This window comes from Macrotis lagotis, chromosome 4 (assembly GCF_037893015.1).
Source record: "Macrotis lagotis isolate mMagLag1 chromosome 4, bilby.v1.9.chrom.fasta, whole genome shotgun sequence".
NCBI lineage: Eukaryota > Metazoa > Chordata > Mammalia > Peramelemorphia > Peramelidae > Macrotis > Macrotis lagotis.
The window spans coordinates 154,137,533-154,159,607 of record NC_133661.1 but is presented as its reverse complement, the minus strand read 5'-3'; the positions used below and the strand labels follow the sequence as shown (position 1 = coordinate 154,159,607).

Genomic DNA, 22,075 nt, shown 5'->3' with positions numbered 1-22,075 from the left:
TTCTGATCATGTGCCCTTGGTTGAGAGGTGACTGATACCTGCTGTTGTCACTCCTATTCCATTATAACCTAATCTTGCTATGCTTATCAAACTCACTTTCTGGGACCTCACCCCCTTGCCTTGTTTCTGTGTTCCAGAGCAAATTTGTCCCCTTGAAAAACTTCATGTATCTCCATTTGTGGAAAAGATTTTTCTGCAGCTTGATTGATTGAAAGTCAGTTCAAAACACAAAAGGCTTCCCCACCAGCATCTTCCTCCATAGCCTAGACATTTGGGAGGGGCCAGGAATGGCACTGAGCTTTTGGCAACAACATCAGCTTTCTTTAAATGAGCTCAACTCTCCTCCCCCAAACTCCCAGGAGAAGAGGAGGAGATCAAGTCTGCTGAGTTTGCAAAAGTGGCTGCACTTTTGGAGGTGATGCCTAAATCTGCTCACTCACTCCAAGAGGACTGCAGAGCATCCTTTCAGGCAATCCTAAGGTATTGGAGCCTTGAAAAAGCAGGACAATGATCTTTGATAATTTTCATTTCTTGAGCTTGGGTTTTTCCTAAGTCGGCAGGCAACATTTATTGAATGTGAGGGGTAGCATGGAATAAGAAACTACACAGAGATGGGGGTCCCAAGATTATGATTGGGAACTTGAAAATGGCTTAGCTGTCACATCTGGGCATTGATCTTTGTTCTATCACTAGCTAAGTGACTTTGGCAAATCATTAAACTTCTCTGATTTCTTCATCTGTGAAGTGCCCATCCTATTTCCCTCAAATAAAAAAATTATATACATTTAGTATTAACTTATTTGCATACATGTTGTTTGCCCTGAGTAGAGTGTCATTTTCTTTGGGACCTAGACTGTCTGCATCCTCAAGATTCTAGCACAGTGCCAGGGATTCAGTAGGTAAAATAAAACACTTGTTAAATGAGTGAGTTAACTGAGATTTTATATGGAAAAACATTACATGAAGCACTGTACGGCTATAAGCTATTATTATTCTAGAAAGTATACCATGGAACGCACAAAAGAAGTCTTGAGGCATAGTCTTTATACTCAATAAACTCACAAATGAATTGGGGAGGCAGGATATATACATGGGTAAAGGCATCTGTATGACACAGTGGATAGAACATAGACTTGGAATCAGGAAGACTCATCTCTGTGAGTTCAAATCTAACTTCAGACCCTTACTAACTGTGTGACCTTGAGCAAGTCACTTAACCCTCATTGACTCAGTTTTCTCATCTATTAAAAGAGCTGGAAAAGTAAATGACAAACCACTGCAGCATCTTTGCCAAGAAAATCCCAGATCCCATACCAGTATCTTTGCCAAGAAAACCCACAAAGTCCATGTAGAGTGGGGTACACCTGAACAACAATAGAAAGGTGGGGTAGGGGCAGAACTTGAAACTTCTATGATTAGGAGTACATACTTGGTCCTGGGCTCCATTGATTTTAAATGCTTCCTCTACCTCTTGTCCCCAATTTGTAATGAATTGCTTGCTGGGGAGCACTCCAGGGAATGGAACATATGGTGTCATAGTCAAGGAAAACCACCGCACTGTCCGAAAGCCTGTCCCTAGGTGTCCCTCTCAGAGATAAGCTTCTGGACTTAATGGAATATGGTTCTGTCTCAGTTTGGAAATCCTTGTTTTCATTCATATTAAGAATTGACTAAATAAGGTCCAATTCTGCTAACTCTCAATTATTCAGGGGGGCTGGTGCGTTGTAATTTTTAAGCATATAAACCTTATAGTTATTGGACTTTGGGACATTCTCTTGAGCCAGTCAACAAGCTTTTACTAATTATCAGGCACTCTCTCAGTAGAACCTTTAACAGACAAGTGGGGAATAAGCTAAGATAATATGCTGATCTTTGAGAATATGTTTTCCCATTTAAAAAAACACAAACCTCTGTAGATAGACATAGCTTATTTTGATGGTTGAAATTCTTCAAGCAGTCTCTCTCTCTCAATTCAGTCTAATTCTTTCTATCACATCTCAAGACACAGGCCTATCTAGGATCCCCAAAATTATAATCTTTATAATAATGACTAGTCAGGGAAATCTTCTAGGAGCAAAGTGTCCAGTGGAGGTGGTACAATGTGAGCTGAGATGTGTAGTGGTGAGTAGTTTAGGAAACCAATTGGTTTTCAAGGTTTGCTATAGAATGCATGCTCATCGAAGGCAGGAACTTGTATTTCTAGTGTGCAGCATACAGGACAGTCAATACATAATGGATGTCTAATAGATGTTGATTGATTGATTTGTTCTACCTGGTAATAAACCTGTACAGAAAAACTCTTCTGGACCATAAAAGGTAAAGCACTCAACTTTTCTCAGTTATAAAAAGGGATTGTTGTGAGGCTCAAATGAGACCCCTTAACAAATTTTTAAGCACTTAGAAAAGAACCTGGACATAATAGGAGCTATATGACTATTAGCTAGAAGTGTTAGTAGAATTAATAGATTCAAAAAGTCCTGTAGGAGACTTGCTGGAGTCCAGACTGCAGAGGCACAGCTGCTGAGATAGTTGTGCAGCTATTTGACAATAAAGGCCTTTTTTTTCCTTCTCATTTTTTTGCTATTTCCTCCTGCCCACAATGTTGTTCACAAGTTGTCAGCAGCCAGGGCCTTGGGGCCATCAGGTAGTTTGCAAGCCAGTGCTGATTGTTGGCTGATCTTTGACTGATGGTTGACCTGAAGGTCAGGAAAATCTTCCTTTATTCCTTTTTAGTCTTTTTCTATTGATATCTTTTCCTTTGACCTCACCTTATTTCTCCCCTCCTTTACACTTCCTTAGAGAACCATTCCTTATAACAACACTTTAACAATATCAACCCATCCCTCTACCTTGTTTAATATTTCACACCCTTGGTCCTTTGTCTTGGTAAAAAAGGAAGGGATATTTCCTCATCTCATTCTCAGTGAGTTGATATTAATGGCCATGTACTAATACAGGGTAGCTAGGTGGTATGGTGGATAGAGTGCCAGATCTGGAGTCGGGAAGATCTGAGCTCAAATCCTGCCTCAGACACTAGCTATGTAACTGGGAAAGTCACTGAATTTGTTAACTTCAGTTTCCTCATGTATGCTATGAGTTGGAGAAGGAAAATACTCCAGCATCTCTATGAAGAAAACCTCAAATGGGTTCCCAAACAGTCCGATATGACTGAAAGGTGACTTTAAAAAAAGCAACACGTAGAATCAGTCTATTGTGAGTATTCTGCAAAGGAGGAGTCTCATTCTAGGGATTGTAATAAGAGAGCCCATCAATGGTAGCTATATTTTATGAGGGGATGAGTAGGGAGACATATGATAAACACTGAGTAGCCACAGGGAAATGTGAAGCTATTGTGTTGTCTTTGGATATAGCATAGTCATAGAAGGATAATCAGTCAGTTAGACACCAAGTGTCTAACTATAAGTGCCTTCTATGCCTCATGCAAAATAAAAAAATCAGCCTTTGCCCTCAAGAGCTTATAATCTGAAGGGGAGACAATTGTGAGCAAACAATAACTAGATTAAAATATTTTTGCGGTTCTCAGAGAGGACCATGACATCATGGAGATGATGCCCTGACATACAGGTGAGGGATGGCTTTATCTCAAAGGGAAGGTCCTAGCATCTGGAGGGCTCAAGAAAGTCTTCTTGCAGAAGATGGGATTTTAGCCAGGAGATGGAGATGAGGAGGGAGAACATTCCAGAAAAGGGGTTCAGCTAGTGAAAATCCTAGAATTTGGAGATGGAATATCTTCTTTCAGGAACATCAAGAAGGTCATTGTCACTAGACTGCAAAATAAATGTTAAGTAAAATAAGTAAAATAAAAGTAAAATGTTAAGAAACTGGAAAAATGGGAGGGGCTAGGTTATAAAAAGACTTTAAAAGCTAAAGAGAAAATTTTATGATTGATCCTGGAAGTCATAGGAAGTCACCAGAGTTTATTGGAGGGGTAGATATAGTCAGATCTCTACTTTAGGAAGATGGTTTTAGGATGGGCCAAAGTAAAGGCCAGCTAGAGCAGAGAGAATAATCATAGATTATTGCAGGAGTCTGATGAAGATAATGATCTTTGTCTTTTTTTCTTAAAGAAGACCATGACTTCAGGGAGATGATGCCATGACAAGCAAGCAAATTGAATTTAAGTGAGGAGGTGCTGTGCTAAGTCACCAACCTCATTTTCTGCTTTGGCGCCATCTGGGTCCAGTGACCAGATGAACAACTGGAGATGGTCTTGGATGCAAGGCAATCAGGGTTAAGTGAGTTGCCCTAGGTCACACAGCTAGTAAGTATTTGACTGTCTTCAGGCCTTCCTGACTTCAGGGCTAATGTTTACCCTATGTACCATCTAGATGCCCTAGTAGTATAAGCTATAGTTATCTAAGCATGAAGTGATGAGGACTTGGACCATGGTGGTGGCCATGTCAGAGAAGAAAATTTTACAAATTTATAGGCTTTAACAGTCAGCTGGATATGAGGCTTTGTGTGTGTGTGTGTGTGTGTGTGTGTGTGTGTGTGTGTGTGTGTGTGTGTTTGTGTGAATGAAAAGTGGAAGATTCACCTAGACTGTGACTGACAGGTTTGGTGGTCTTTTTAGTAAAAGGAAAATTAAGAAGGAGATGGTGGTAGAGATAATGGGCTCTGTTTTGTAAATGAGATTAGGATGTTTATCCAGTACAAATTGTCCAATAGGCTGTTGGAGATTCAAGAAAGGAGGTTGATAGAGAAGTTAGGGCTGGATAGGTAGATCTATTAGCATAGAGATGATAAATGAATCCATGGGAACTGATGAGATCACCAGTTGAAAGAGTATAGAGGGAGAAGAGAAAAAAGCCAAGGGCAGAGACTTGGGGGATACCAAAGGTTAATACACAAAGATGAAAATCTGGCAAAGGAGATTGAGAAGGAGCAGTCAGGCAGTTATGAAGAGAAGCAGGAGAGAGGAGTGACACAAAGCCTTAGGAGAATAGCAAGAAGAGGGCAATCAATAGTATTAGAAGCTGCCAACGAATTTCATCTAGACTAATCTTTGTCCTATTTTATATGTGGAAACTTAGGTCCCAAGAAAGGAAGTGAGGATTTGCATATATCATAACTTTTGTGGGGGTAAATATTGACAGAATCAGTGCAGCCTGAGGAGGTCGTCCTGGGGCATTCTGATTTCATATTTTTCTTTTTTTTCTATTTATTGAAACCATTCAGTTATTCCCATGGATTTGGCTTCTGTTGAATTTAGGATCAATATATCAGTGAAACTTGATATGACATTTAAGATGCAAAAAAAATAATATCGCCATTAAAAATTAAGAAAGTCCAGAAATTGGTCAAAGTTCCCCAAATTTAGAAACTGTGTAGGCCTTCTCATCCCCTCATTTTTATATTTTTTTATTTTATTTTTTAGGTTTTTGCAAGGCAAATGGGGTTAAGTGGCTTGCCCAAGGCCACACAGCTAGGTGTCTGAGACTGGATTGGACCCAGGTACTCCTGACTCCAGGGCCTGTGCTTTATCCACTGTGCCACCTAGCTGCCCCTCCCTCATTTTTAAATAAGGAAAATTAGACCTAGGGAGTTTCCCAGATAGTGTCAGAGTCATAATTTGAATCTTGGTCCTTGGACACCAAGTTCAGCACTTTTTCCATAAAATGAAACTATTTAATTTTCTTCAATGTGTGATGTTTCTTCAGGCATCTGCAGAAGCATTACCTCATTTTGGCTGTTGATGAGTTTGAGCAAGATCAAATACTACCCCTACAGTTTAGCAAGAAAGTTAGGTGTTGATGCGCTTCAGACACTGTTCATTCAATTGGGGAACTTTTTCTGTATCAGGAAAATAACAGCAAAGGCTTCTATATCAGAGGCAGTGTATCTGCTCTTTTATTGCCCTACATTCTGACTTCACTTTTCTTTTCCAGCTTCATAATATTTACCCTTTACTTATTTAATATTCTATATGGACTAGACCACTAAGTGCTCTTCTTTATCTGGATGAGGATAGCATTTTCCATCATGAGTCTTTTGTAATTGTCTTAGATCATTGTATTGATGAGAAGAGCTAAGTCATTCATAGTTGATCATCACAGTGTTGCTGTTACTGTGTATAATGTTTTACTGCATCTGCTCATCTCACTTTGTATCAGTTCCTATGAGTCTTTCCAGGGAACCCTTCTCTTTCTTCAGATTCATCTTAGGTACCCACCTCTTCCCTGAAATCTTACAAATATATCCTCCCTAGCCCTAGTCTTCCCCCAACCTTGACCATGCATGCAGGTATTCAGTTAAAAGTAATTTCTCTTTTCTTAAATTTTCCTGGAATACTTTGTTGGTATCTTTTTGCTCCTTTCACATTTTTCTCTCATGCTATGGATTTAGGTATATGCTACCTCTTTCCTAATAGAGTGTATGCTCCTTGAGGGTAAGGATATCCTTCTTTGCCTTGCACTGGTAGATGTTCATGAATGTTTGTGGAATTGAATTACTAATACTTCATTTGTGAACTCCATAAAACTTCATCTTACTTGAATACTATTTACTTGAATACTTGAATACTATTTACACAAATTTATGTAACCTTGGGTAAAAAATCTGTGAGTAGGCCTCAGTTTTCTCATTTGTAAATTTAGAAGGTTGAAATAGATAATCTTTGAGATCTCTTCTAATGCTAAATCTATATTACTAGGACTTTATGAACTGATATATTTTGGTTCATAGAATTTTCAGAGTTGAATGAAACTTTAGAGATCACCCAGTCCACTTTTTTATTTTGTAAGGGAACTACCTGAGACTTGGAGAGGTAAAATAGTTTGCCCAAGGGTAATAAGAAAGTGGAAAAGCTGGAACTTAAATCCCTATCTCTTGACTCCTTACCCAGTGTACTTTTTTTAGACAAGGTTCAAGGACACCATATTGAATTCGATGTTCAAACCACGTTCTTCAAGTTTTTTCATCTTGGAACAAAAAGTACATTTCTAGCTTCTGAATGAATTGGTACTATATCTACCTCTAGATAGGATGACTCTGGATCTTTCTTATAAGTTCCTAATTCTTCAAAAAAACACTGGAAAATCTGTAGACAGTTTCTTGTGTTTCATTATTCTGGTGGCAGAAATACATTGGCTGCTAATTCCCAGGAAGTGTGAAACTCTGCTTTCTCAAAGTCTTGTGTTCTGTCATCTCCTTACAGGAGAATTAGGATGGGGATCAAACCCTGCCATGCTACTTTATCAACAACTCTAAAAAAGGTTTGAGTCTTGGGGACGAGGTTAAAAAAAAAGCCAAACAATCAAGTCAACAAATATTTATTAAGGACCCACTAGATGTTAGACATTATACAAAACCAAAAAAATAAAGCAACCTCTAACCTCAAGGAATTTATATTTTGCTCAACCACAACTAGAATCTGAGACTGCTGTCTCCCATTCTTTCCACTGCCTCATAGTATTATCTTTAGGATTAAATATACTTTATATTGGCATTGTTTGGCATTCAATCAAATTTCTTTACAACCTAGCTCTCCATTTTCTGGGAATTTTATACTTCAATCCCCTCCATGAATTCTCTTATTCAATTAGTCTGGTCTATTTGCTATCCTTTCAAAATGGTGGTGCATCTCCCATCTTTTCCTAGGCTGACTCTTATACCTAGAATGTTCTTCCTCTTCACTTCTTCTGCCTCTTAATCCTTAGCTTTTCAGGACTGAACTCAAATACCACAAAGGCAAGTGTTATTTCCTTCCTGATCTCCCAGATGGTAGAACCTGCTCTTCCAATGTTACTTTCCATCTATTCTGTTTGTATCTTGCATAAACCTTTTCATTTCCAGTTGTTTCCCCTTTTCAATATAAGCTCCTCTAATGCAAGGATTATTTTAGTCTTTCTTTGTATGCTTAGCACTTAACATGATGCTTGGGACTTAATAAATGCTTGTGGACAGACCGACTGACCCTATCACATTTTTAAGTAGCAGTAAAAGGACCATATGATTAAGTGCCAAAGTGTGTGTTATAGCTAATGAGAAGTCTTGGAGTTCAGGAGAGAGAAAGATCAGTGCAGTGAGGAAAGGAAAGATCAATATATTCAACACCTTCTGAGTTGTTTCCTAGCACTGGAGGATTAAAAGCTGGACTGGGGATGGGGGAGGTGACTGGTTAGGGGAAGGAGCCTCAGACTTTCTTCTGTGAAGTCTGGTTACCTCAGCTGGAGGATAACCTATTGCTGAGTTCTGGTAGGGGTCCTTAGATGGAGCTCTTCAGAAAGTCCTCATCATCTTCAAGTCCAGCCCTCCAGGAGAATTGTTAGTAGAATATCCTAATTCTGTACTCACCTCTCCCCTCTTCATTCTTCATCCCTCTTACCCCATACAAAAAGATAAGCAAATAATCAGAATCAAATAGGTTGCTCTGAGTCTCCAGTATTCGCTATCAATATTTCATCCCTTTCACAACACTGTCTAAACAACAACCATGAAATATGAATGAATTGCAGTTTTGACAAATGCATAACCTGGATACACTACAAGCAGGGTGAGGATGGAAAGGGGAAGACCTGTGTCGTGAAGTCCAGTAAGCAGAATCTGGGGTTTGATGAACCACTGTCCCAGTCTTAGTGGTCAGCATGTTAAATGAGGAAACAGGACAAAGAAATGGTCCAGTATAATTATTTCTGATGCCCTGGATAGACTGTTAAACAGGGCACTGTTGAGCTCATGGCTGGAAGGAGGAAAGAGGCAGCCCTAGGCATGGATGGAAGCCTCTGAAGATCCTTCCCTGCCTTTCTGCCTTCTGGGCCAAGTGAGAGGGGAAGACAGAAGGAATTGAGCTGGTTCAATCTCATAAATCAGATGGGAAAAGTGAGGGAGGATAGAGTGGCTGGGGGTGACAGATTTTGCATTTCTTCTTCTCTTTCAGAACTTAGAGCAGGAAGGATTCTTGCCCTCCCCATCCCTTGAATATTCAGATTCCAGTCTCAGTTCTGTTATGGAAGTGCATATTATCATTTAAGAAGGAACTTCTTCCCTTGCACATCAAATTGTTGATCAGATTAGCTAGTTGGAACTCCTATATGAGGGAATTGGCCTAAATGATCTCTGAGAGTCCTTCCAGATTGAAATCTTTGATGTTTTCTGACCCCAGGCATCACATAGTAATCAGAAAGTCTGGTTTTGAGCACTTGTGTTTGTGTCTTGAAATATCGCATATTTCCTGGGACTTCTGATCCCTTGTCCTTGGATGGCTAGTGGCTGAGAGTCCTTTCACATCTATTGTTCTGTTTTATTCTCTCTTTCCCTTCTTTCTCTCTCTCTCTCCTTTTCTTCTCCCCCTTATTTTCTCTTAGATTTCACCTCATTGCTTCTCATCAACTCACTTCCACTTGACTCCCCATATGCCCAAATCTACTTATCTTGCTTTTCTTTCTTCAAAATACTTTAATTCAAGAAATTTTTATTCATATTTTTGTAAACTGAACTTGAGCAACAAATAAGAACAAGAAAAGTAAAAAAATCCACATTTTTAATATTCATAGTCTAGCAAAAAAATTCCAAATTGATGATGCCTAGAAATGTTTATCTCTGCTTAAGTTCATCACTTTTCTGCCAGGAAGTTACTTTGCCTTCTTTTTTTCTTTTGAACTAAAATCCCAAGGCACCAAATGCCTGTTGGACAATTCAACCTAGATGCCCCATAGGCATCTTAAAGTAAGCATAACCAAAACAGAATTTATTACCATAAACCCATTTTTTCTTCCTAATATCTATCATTATGGTTGCTCAATCATGTCTGACTCTTTGTGATTCCATTTGGTGTTTTCTTGGCAAGGATACTGGTGAGGTCTGCCATTTCTTTCTCCAGTTCATTTGACAGATGAGGAAACTGTGGCAGAGTTAATTTGCCCAAGGTCACACAGCAAGTAAGTGTCTGAGACTGGATTTGAACTTAGATCTTCTTGTCTCCAGACCTGGCACTCTATCTACTATGTTATCTAGCTTTCCAATGTTTATCATAAACTCTCATAAACCACTTCTCCTCCTAATGTCTCTACTCTTCTTCAAATCATTCAGGTATATAATCTCAGAGTAGTCCTCAAATTTTCACTGATCCTTCTTGTCTATATCCAGTCAGTTGTCAAATCTTGTCATTTCTTTCAACATATTATTTCTCACATCCTTCTCCTTTTCGCTTACATGGTCACCATCTGAGTCCAGACCCTCATTATCTTTCGGTCTGTTGCAGTAGCATTCTAATTAGTTTCCTTGCCTCTAATCTGTCCCCTCTCCAATACATTATCCACAAAACTATTCCTAATACACAGGTTTTACATCATCTCTCTGCTCATTAAGTGTCTCTGGCTCCCTATGCCTCAATGACAGAATACATAATGATCATTTTTCTTTTTTTTTATTTTCTTCTTACAGATTATCCTTCAATTCCATATATTTACTTACCAATCTATTGTTATCTCTTTTGTGTCTTTGGAGAGACTTGCCATTGCATATTACCATTTTTCTATTCTGTCTTTTATTTTTTGTTGTATAAGTCATAAATTCCACTCTCATAATTCTCATTTTTTTTCTTCCAAACCACTTGGGAATAGTATCTTGTCATTCCATATTCTCCTCAAATTCCACAAAGTTAGATCATTTTTATGTCTGTCTAATCAAGGGTTAGATCATTTCCCTTTGTTTTGTAGTATTTATTCATGGAAACCTGAATCATTTACTAGATCTTGAGGCCATATTTCCTTCTGTTACTCATATTTTTCCTGTTAATTTTTTCTTTTTATATTCAAGTTTTCTTCTTCATGACATCTTTGCTAATTTCTGCTTTTTTTCCTTTCATTTTCCCCATTACTTACTTTCTGTCTCCCTCCCCTTTGATTTTAGTTTTCTTAGGGCATAGATATCAAAGCATTTCAGCTTTTTCCCAAACTGAACAATTTATGGTTCTCCAGCCTAGATCTCTACCCAGTTGACTTTTAGTTGGTCAGAATTGACTTCAGCTGGATGCTGGGCTTTCCTCTCAGGTTTGATGGGGTGCTACATGACCTCTGCTTAATTCTTTGTCTGGGCACAAGCACTTGCAATACTGGTAACACAAAATTGCAGCTCCTGGCAGCTTTTCCTTCTAAAAAGCTGTGGTTACCTGTTCCATTGTGGTCAAGATAAATTTCCTCAGCTTGAAGTGAAGGTCCTCTCAGCTCTGGAAAGAGGGAGGTAGGATTGGTAAAAGGGGTAGGATTTGTTGTAGGCCTTTGTTGTGTCCTTAGGTCTGCTAGTGTGATTTTATTGCCAGTAGAATGAGAGGTTGATTAAGGATACTGAATGAACTCAGGGTAAGTGAGCATCAGTTTACCTAATTGTGGTTTCTTTTTTAAACTTTCTTTTGGATTCTGGATGTCCTTGGCCGTGGAAACAATTGTTGTTTTATCTCTAGTGCATAATTCCTGTTTTAGAAAGGATTGAACAAAGTGCCTGATCCATCATCTTGTTGCTTATGTGATCCAGAAACTAAGGATAGAATACAAACTACTTGGTTAAGCATTTAAAATTCTTGACAAACTGACTTTAATCTGTCTTTCTATTACTACTTACATATTAAATATCAGCCACAGAGGTCTATTGATGTTCCCTAATTATGATATTCTATCTACTGGGATGTATGGGTGTATGTATTTAGGAAGGATTAACATTTTTTGTATGAGGGTTGGCAGAATTATTTTTAGGGCTGTTCACATGTTAGGTGTCTACCTGCCTCCCTGCTCTTACCTGTGACTCCAACAAGTCATAGCACACATAAGTGACTACATCCTGGTAAAACTACCTTAGTACATGGGTTAAAGCAGGTTGAATGTAATGGATGGACCTCAAATACATTAGTCAATTAGGGAGCTTTCTAGCCCAAACATATGAGAACTTTCTCTCAGTAGAATGAGTGGATGAAAACAATTTGTTCCAAAGGCCATGAACACAGCTAAAGCAGGCTCTGTGGAGACGTTAGAACTTGGTGAGGCATGAAAGATGCCAAGATCATCCACTGTATCCTGGGTCATTGCCAGTCACCCTGATTTATGTCTTGCCACTGGACTTCTAAGATTCTGGAAGAGAGAATGAGGCTTATGATTTTGCACAGCTCCAACTCACTTAAATCTAGTTCATGTGTAAATCACCCTGTAATGTCATTGGTCCTCTTCACAACTAAAGACAAACAATGGTTCCCTCCACCACCTCTATACCTTTTAATCCTGTCTCTTTCCTTTCCTCTAGTACCTGGCAAACAGTTAGTGCTTAATAAATGCTTATTGTATTGAACTTAATTAGTTCCTCCTTTTTACTCAAGAAACCCCCTACCTGGCTCTACCTCTCTAGTTTGGAAATATTTTGCTCCCTGTACCATATCCCCTACTCTATCCCATTCCTCAAATAAATTTACCTGTTCTATATTTCACTCACTCAGACATGAGCATGCTCTCTGTGCCTCTAAGCTGTCAGCTGTCTAATCTGATATATAATATGTGCTGGTGAGCTAAACAGAAGACATTTATTCTTTCCTAGTAATATATACTCTTCCACACAAAACTTCTGTATACAGTGTTCTTATCATCTAAGCCATTATTGATTTGAGAGTGGATATTTTGGATCTGGTAGCAGGGAGGACAGCTCTGAAACATTCCCAGGGCAGAAACAGGGAGATATATTTGAGAGCACAAAGGGACCTTGTAGTTTTCCCTCAAATCATGTCTTGTGTGGGGCACCATTTCTAAAGCCTTGAGGGGAGTCACTCAAAGAGATGGCATTCTCAGCCTTTTCAGGAAAGGGAGATTAATTCAGATAGCTAGCTGAGAATTGACAGGAGCTGATGGTGGCAGCCAGTTTTCTGAGAGCTTAAAGGAATTTTCAGGGTAGGGTGAGGTAAAAAAAATTAAGATGAAAATGTTTAAAATTCTAAACAATAAAGATGAGATGGAGTGGGGAAAGGTGGTTTTAATCTAGGAAGTCAGTGTTTGTACCAGTTCTGGAATGGGATGATCTCCAGCTCTTAGACTATTACCAATAATCCTTTCCAGAGCTGAAATAGTCTGAGATGCCTTCAGTTGGTCTACCTCCCATCCTTGGGAGTACATGGTGACTGACTGCATAAGAAGTTGTGAATTTTCTCTAATTATAATTATCATCATGAATGTCTCTCTTAATTACTTTATTATAATTAGTGGGTATCTTTTCCTCACCATTTGTGTACTTTGTGGAGTCACTGACATTTGAGAGCCCCAAAATAGGGATGTTTAAGGAAAAGAAATAGAGTGGGGGAAGGAATGAAATCTGTTCATTTGAGGCAGTGTGAAAAATGAGAAGCTTTACCAAGGAACCAAGAGAAAGATAAAATGGAAGGTGACAGGTTATTTCCTTGGCTGATAGGGGTATGGAATAGTATGCAAAAACATAGAAGTGAGTAGTAGAGGGTTTCCAAATATTAAATAATTTGAAATATATATGAATTCTCTATATATCTCTATGTATATATGATATACATATGATATATGAGTATATGGATGGATTGATGTATTCACATGTATGTATTAGTTTACAAAGCCATTTCTTGGCTCAGATTTAAAATTTATTCCTGCGGGTTTCATCCTAGTGCATTAATTAAATAATACAGGTCAGATGTTGTGCCCTCCTCAGACTATCCCCCTCCTCTCCAGCCTTTGGATTGTTTATGAGTGCCAAGATTGCCACAGAGCAGTTTAATGTTCCTTGACCAGCCGCGAATTGGTTTTCATCATTTATTGTGCTTTTTTCCCCCCCTCTCACAGCCTTATGCACAGAAGAGTGTGTCCATGGCCGTTGTGTCTCTCCAGACACCTGCCACTGTGAGCCTGGCTGGGGAGGTACTGACTGCTCCAGTGGTAAGTATATCCATACCTCTGTGGGGCATACCTCTAGAAAACTCTGCTGGTGGGAGGGAGGTGACAAAGCTTTCTCAGTGAATCTCTGAAACATTAAGCTCAGTAGGATAGTGGTGGTGATGGTGGTGGTGGTGGTGGTGGTGATGATGATGATGATGATGATATCAATAGTTGATTGCTGGAAGGTATCATTGGGTTTTCTTGTATTTGGGAATATTACTGGACATGTTATCTTTCAAGTCTGTGGTAGTATTAAGTGATCATGTCTGGGGGGTTCTGTGATCTGAATATTTAGAGGAAGTGTATACATGAGTATGTACCATAAAGATAGTGGGTATTGTAAGTACTTATGGAAGGATGGGTCCTTGTGCCAGGGAATGCCAAGGATTCTGATTTACTTGATCTCAGAAAGTTTCTCTAAGTATGGTTATAGAGAGTTGTATTTTGGTTTTTGTTTTTTCCCCTCTCGATTCTTGGCTCATCTTTGAGTATCTGTATTTCTTTGTTGATCTGCTATGAGTATCTCCTTCTCTATGTGATTGTGAAGATAGATGACTGGTGCTCATGGGCTTTCTCAAGAACTTTTGGGGCCATTGCCAACTTCTTTCTAAAGCTTTGATTCAAAGTCCTTTCTAGTTTTGTGCTATGTGGAAATACTACTGGTTCTAGAGAGTGTTTGGGATATTTAAGTGAGGTAATGATTTAGAATGGAAAATTGAGGATCTACTGTATCAGGGGAAATGGGGAGGGGGCTGGGCAGGTTCTCTGATATATTGGCAGTTTTACTGGTTATGTCATCATGGGTTTCTTCCAGGGCCATCCCTCATATCACTCCTTTGATATATCTCCTTACTTTGAGTCTCTCCCCTTCTCCAAACCATTCTACACACAGCTGCCAAATTGATATTCCTAAAGGCAGATTGATATCCTTAAGCATAGGTCTGTCTATGTCACTCTCCTATTCAAAAGTTCCAATTTTACTTCTGAGATATATTACAAATTCTTCATTTGGTATTTAAGACCTTTCAAAAGTTAACTCCCATCTGACTTGCCATACTTTTTACATACCACTCCCCTGTATTCTGTATTCCAGCCAAACCACTGTAATAACCCATTTCCCATCTCTGTGCATTTGCACAGCCTGATCCCTCTACCTCCTCACCTTCACCTCCTAGAATACTTAACTTCTTTCAAAACTCTGCTTAAGAACACCCTCCTACATTAGTGGCTAGCAACTGGTCCTCTCCTTCTCCACCCCTTTCCCCTGTCGTAACCCCATTCTTCAATTACTTCATATTTACATTTCCCATTTTTTTGGTTTTTACTTATATGTTTTTACTTATATATAAAACATACTTATATGTTTTCACTTATATACTTATGTTGCCCATAAGAAAGTTAAAAGTTCCTTGAAGATAAGGACTCTGGTTTTTGCTTTTGTTTTTCAAGTTGATTGAATTATTGTTAATTGTTTTGGTCTCTTAAATTGTTTTGGACTCTTTGTGATTGTTTTTTTGTTTTTGTCAGAGATACTAGATTATTTTGCCATTTCCTTCTGCAGATCATTTTACAGATAAACTGAGGCAAACAAGTGACTTGCCCAGGGTCACACAGCTAGTCAGTGTCTGAGACCAGATTTGAACCCACAAAGATGAATCTTCAGCTTGACTTCAGCCTCAGCATTCTATTCACCCTGCCACCTACCTACCCGCTCTAGTACATGACAGCTACTTAATACATGCTTATAGATTGTCACAATGGCCTATTTTTCTTAAAACACAGTTTGATTTCTGTGCCAGAAAGGAATGAGTTGGTGCTAATTTTCAGCATATGGATAAGGCACATAAGTACATGTTGAAAGTTTGAGAATGTTTGGGTTTCTGTAAGCTGGAGGTCTGTGAACTTTATATATATATATTATATATATATAATATATATATATATATATATAATATATATATAATGATGATGATACTATTTCATCACAATTAATTTTCTTTTTTAAATGATATTTTATTTTTCCAATTGTTATGAAAGTTTTTCAACATTCATGCATATGCATATGTATATTTTAAGTCACATGATTTTCTTCTACCCTCCCTTCCCATCCCCCTCCCCTTAGTGGCAGATGGTCAGGTGACTATTGTTCCTACACATTTATGTTTAACATGTTTACAGATTAGTCATTATAAGGAATTTGGATTAAGGGAAAGAAAAGAAAGAAATCCATAAGAGAAATTTTTAAAAAGTGAATGTAGTATTCATTCAGATTCTGTAGGGTTTTGTTTGTTTGTTTTGTTTTATTTTGTTTTTCTTCCTCTGGATGTGGATAGTATTGTCCATAACAGGTGTCCCTGGGTTGTCCTAGATCTCTAAACTGCCAAGAGGAGCTGTATCCATCAAGGTTGATAAACTCTCAATGTTATTGTTAATATGTATAATGTTCTCTTGGTTCTTCTTCCTTCATTCAGCATCAGTTCTTGTAATTCATTCTATGCTTCTCTAGAGCCTGACCATTCAGGGTTTCTTATAGAACAGTCGTATTCCATAACGTTCATATACCATAACTTGTTCAACCATTCCCCAATTGATGGGCATCCCCTCAATTTCCAGTTCTTTGCTACTACAAAAAGAGCTGCTATGAATAGTTTGGAACATATGGGACCTTTCCCATTTTTTATGATTTCTTCTGGATTTAGGCCTAGTATTGGATTGCTGGGTCAAAGGGTATGATTAGTTTTATTGCTCTTTGGGCAAAGTTCCATCTTGCTCTCCAGAATGGTTGGATCAGTTCACAACTCCACCAATGCATTAATGTCCCAATCCTCCCTCAGTGTAATTCATTTTCTTTGTATTTTATTATTTAAAAAATCTGTGTCAAGGGATCCATGACACAGAAATTGTTAAGAATCCCATGTTTTATACTGAACCTATGATTCCAGTGGCATAGGGAGCCTCAATGGAGAAAGTTATCTACCAAAGCTGACTAACACTTCCTCTGCAGCTCATTATTAGAGACTTGTCTGGAAGCACTCAGAGGTTAGAACTTGTCCAGGATCACACAGCCAGGATATATTAGTCAGTCAGCAAACATTTATAGAGTACCTACTCTGCACTAAGCATGTGTTAAGGGCTAGGGAGGAGGTAGCACCTGAACCCAGGTCTTCATGATTCTAAGTCTGGTTCTCTAATGAATATGTCTCTCTTAGAGATTTTATAGGAACCAGTGTGAAAGTTGGTGTTAGCCCTCCTGGTCATAAACTTCCAAACCATCTGAGGATGAAGAACAGAGGACAAAATGTCAGTGTGTGCCAGATAAAGAAGACAGAGGGACCGTTATTAAATTGTACTAATCTCACAAGTGGAGATAAAAGGGGGAAAAAAGTTTTTCTCTATATTGGAGATCTAGCTTTTTAAAATAATTAGAGATATTAAAGCAGTGACAATGATTGAGATAGAAGCATTATTCATAACTTTTATTTCCGCACTGGGCAGTGATCCAGTATATTTCATTTATGAGTTTTCAGCTGTAAGGAGAACGTGAGCCAATTCCTAAATTAAATATGCCCTGTTAACTTTTATAAATGATACCCCAGGATTAGCTTAGAAGCTTAAGCTTTCGTTGTATTAAGATAATTGTCACATTCCCAGTGTCCCATATCTATTTGATTCCCCTCCCAGAGTGCTTTGCAGAATGTGCCTGTGTCCTTGGGACCCAGAAACATGTGCTTGCAGCAGAGTGATGTCTGAAGTTCAGGGATAAAGACAAGGGAGTTGTCCTTGCCCTGATTTTCTATTTGCTCCCCACCTCCCATGTTCTTTCTCTCTGGGGAACTAATGATAATAACACTAATAACTAGCATTTAAATAGCACTTTAAGATACTTATAATATATAAATATTATCTCATTTGGTCCTCACAGCAATCCTTGGAGGTCCGTGCTTTTATTATTATTTTACCTATGGGAAAGTGAGACAGATTGAGATTAAGTGATAGCATCAAACAGCAAGTAAGTGATTGAGGCAGGATTTGAATTTAGATCTTTCTGAGTCCAAGTCCAGAGTGTTGTCCTCTGCTTAGAGTAAAGAATCTGCCAGTATAAGGGATGTCTTGCCCAGGATCCCAGAATCTCAGAGTTCATCCATTCCCAGCTCTGAATCTCATCTACAGCATCTCTAGCAAGTATTTATTTATCAAGCCTCCACTTGTCAACCTCCAGGGATGAAGAATCTGTTCACTACCTCCTGAAGCAGCCCATTCGACTCTTGGACTATAAGATCGTCGATTTAGAGCTGGACTGAGGCCCAAGAGACTGGGACTTGTCTGAAATGATACATGTGAGAGTATCTGAAGTGCAGTGAACTCCTATCTTCTTTAATGTCAATGTATGTTTCCTTGCCTTTCTTCTGATGCCATATAGACAGAACACGTACAGTCCTTCCCCTGTTTGATTTACAAATCTAATTTGAAAGCTCCAGGACTTTGCCCCCATTGAAGTTACAAAGAGAATCTTGTTTTCTTTCCATAATCTTAATTTGCTTGTTGAAGTGTCTGCCACTGTTCCTATGGCCTCTTTGCCTCCTTACTTGTCCTACAAGGGTTAGGCACATTTAGAGAAATGTCTCTTCTTATATAAACTCTGCTTCTTCTCACTCTTCTTGGTGCTGCTCTGCCTCAACTGACTGTTAGAAGAAAAGAAGGAAGGAAGGAAGGAAAGAAGGAGAGAGGAAAGCAAGAAGGGAAGAAAGAAAGGAGGGAGGGTGAGGAGAGAAGGAAAAGGAGGGGAGGAAAGAATAAAAGGAGAAAATAAGGAGGGAAGAAAAGGAGAGGAGGAAAGAGGGAGGAAGGGAATGAAGGAAAAAGGGAAGGAAGGAAGGAAGAAAGGAAGAAAGAAAGATTTATTAAGTATCTTACTATCTAAATTAGTTAAGTATCTGGGTCAGCATCTGAACTCAGGTCTTCCTGACTCTGATTTTAGCACTGGATCTAGGATGCTACTTAGTCACCTACAGTATTCTCAAGTGGGTTTAGAGGTATTAGGAAGGGTGAAAAAAGAATGGATAGAGACAGAAATGAGATGGCAGTGGCCAGGGAGAGGTGGGAGACACTGTGCTAATCACTTTACAACATTATCTTATTTGATCCTCACAGTAACCCAGGGAAGTTAGGAACCCTCTTTTACAGATGGCAAAACTGACAGAGGTTAAATGACTTGCCACAGAACCATTCAGCTTTTGTCTAATTAAGGATTTGAACTCAAGTGTTCCTGACTTCAGGTCCAGTGTTCCATCCACTAGATCGCCTAGCTACCTTTAGAATCCTATTACTTCTTTTTTTTAGGTTTTTTTTTCAAGACAATGGGGTTAAGTAACTTGCCCAAGGCCACACAGCTAGGTAATTATTAAGTGTCTGAGCTCAGATTTGAACTCAGGTACTCCTGACTCCAGGGCCAGTGCTCTATCCACTGTGCCACCTAGCTGCCCCAGAATCCTATTATTCTTTAATCCTTCCCAGTTATCTGATTCCCTATAGCTCTCAATTCCTGGTGACCTTGTCTTTCTGTTTGATTCAGGGATATGTAGTTGATAGAGTAGGCTTAGAAATTGATGTGTGGCATCTATTGCGTTAGGCACTAAATGAATTGGCTGTGTTGCTTTATAGACTTTTGTGCTAATTACTTAATTGGTGCCAAATTCTTCTGGCCTCCTCAAATGCTCAGGGGTAGATTCATATACTTATAAACTCATAGCATGTTAGAACTAAAAGGAACCTTAGAGATCATCTAATCCAAGTGCCTCATATGCTTCCAAAAACTGACTGGGCATGCTATTCAGAGGCCAGGCCACTGGACCAAAGGGATGGACTGAAATTGCTGCTGCTTCACTAGGAAGGCTATCTTCCTAGATGCATTCTGGGCACAGGTCCAGCTATTAGCTATAGCTAGATTTCAGATTCAAGTTAGGAATCCAACAAACATTAAATATCTTCTATAAGTAAGGCTCTCTGGTTGATGCTTGGGAGACAGGCAGACAAAAAAAATCCCTATCCTCAGGGAACTTATATTCTGTTGGGGCTATTTGTTGCTAGTTCAACAAATTGGGAGCTAAGATGGGGCAGGACCTACAAAATCATTTCATCTGGCACCACCATGGAAATGGAAGGTGGGACTAGAAATTCAATAAATCTAGAAGTTATTTTAGAGGTGAATTAATTAGTGGGCTAATTTTTAAGTTGATAATTTTGTATGATGTAAGAATGATGCTACAATTTTTCAAATGACCCTTGGCAAAATAAAAAAATGTTTCTCAACCCTGAAAGGGAGTTATGGCAGAAGTCATAGATAGCGTTAATATGGTACTCTAGGAGTTGCGAAGCACTTTGCATGTATATGTTAACTCATTTGATCTTTACAACAACCCTGGGAGGTAGGTGCTTTTTATAGATAAAGAAACTGAGACAGACAAAGGTTGAGAGTCTTGCCCAGGGTCACATAGCTAGTAAGCATCTGAGGGCAGGATCTGAATTCAGGTCTTCCTGACTTTGAGTTCCAACACTGAATCTAAGATGTTACCTAGTTACCTACAGTATTCTCAAGTGGGATTAGAGGTATTAGGAAGGATAAAGAATGGATGGAACAGGAATGAAATGGCAGGGGCCAGAGACAGGTGGGAGATCCAGGGAAGGGACAAGAAAGACAGATTCTTGACTCAGTTTTCTGATAAAAAAAAAAAAACTCTAGGATTGGGGCAGCTAGGTGGCATACTGGCCCTGGAGTCAGGAGGACCTGAGTTCAAATCCAATCTCAGACAATAATTACCTAGCTGTGTGACCTTGGGCAAGTCACTTTACCCCACTGCCTTGCCAAAATCAACAAATTCCAGGGTCTTCTTATTGCCTCTGGGATAAAATGCAAAACTTATTCTGCAATATTGAAATTCATGGTCTGTCTCAGTCCTACCTCTCCAATCTTATTGCACATTTCTCCTCTTCATTCACCTTATGCTCCAGCCAGACTGGGGTTCTTGCTGTCCCCTGGGACTCATGCCCTCCCCTAGAAATAATTGTATATATTTATATTTAATTTTCTATATACATTGTTCTCTCCCCACCCCCTGGCAGGGTGTAGACGCAGTGAAGGCTCCAGGACTGTTTCATTTGTATCTAGCAGGCACAGAATAAAAGCTTGCTGACATGGACAGAACATCTTATTTCCCTCCTCATCCCACCCCTGCACATCTTCAAAATTCGGCTCTTCTAAGTTAATAACACTTTGTCACCCCACCCACCCACTCTATATTTCCCATGTAGATATTTAATATTTACTTCCTTGGCTATTTGTTTCCTAGGACAGAAAATAAGTTCTTTAAGGGCAGAAACAATTTTATTTTTATCTTGTATCCCAATTCTTGGAATTATATAGCAGGTGCTTAATGAATGCTTATTGATTGATACAGTGAAACAAGCTCTGAGAATCAGAACAAATCATTTCACTTTGGAGGGCTTCTGTTCCCTCATTTCATCTAACCCTAACAGAGGATTTAGATTAATTGGCTATCTACACTGACTTCCCCAATTATGCTTTAGAGGAGGAGGGTGGACCTTGGAGACCTGGGCTTTGGATGGAATTCATGACCCCTACTCCCTAATCCTCCTAGGCTGGGAGCTTCCAGCTAGGCAGGCTGAGAGGCAAGAGGGGCTGAGCTGCAGTGGGGAAGCTGGACAGCGCTCTGCTGCTCTGAATGCAGAGATCAAATAGCTTGCTGTCCAGGCTAAAGCAACTCTGGATGATTCTGAAGCAATTACTAGGGGGTCTTCTCCTGGCCCGCACTCTCCTTCCTCCTCTTCAGACCTGGATCCCTGGGAGTACCACCTTCTTCCAGGCATCTGTTCCTGCCTGTGAGTCTCCCAGAATGGGGGCTCTGAAGCCTTCTCACATTGGGGCCTGTTTACCATAACAGGAACCAGAGCAGAAACCTGAATGGGGCAGCAAATGGTTTCCCACCTTCCCTACCTTTCCCTCCCTCCCTCTCCTTCTTTCTCTCTTTCTTTCCCTTCTTCCTTCATCCTTTCCTTCCTTCCTTCCTCCTTTCTTCCTTTCTTTCCTTCCTTCATTTCCTTTCTTTTTTCTTTCTTCTTCCTTTCCTTTCCTTTCCTTTCCTTTTTTCTTTCCTTTCCTTTCCTTT

The 22,075-nt window shown here is 39.3% G+C and overlaps 1 protein-coding gene across 1 annotated transcript in view; it reads left to right on the top strand.

Annotated features, from left to right (window-relative positions):
- The window catches only part of LOC141522750 (uncharacterized), a 296,368-nt gene that overhangs the window by 119,720 nt on the left and 154,573 nt on the right, over positions 1 to 22,075 (top strand). The window contains exon 5 of the mRNA XM_074236220.1: positions 13,800 to 13,892. Coding sequence (XP_074092321.1) covers positions 13,800 to 13,892 — 93 coding nt within the window. The remainder of the gene's footprint in view (positions 1 to 13,799; positions 13,893 to 22,075) is intronic.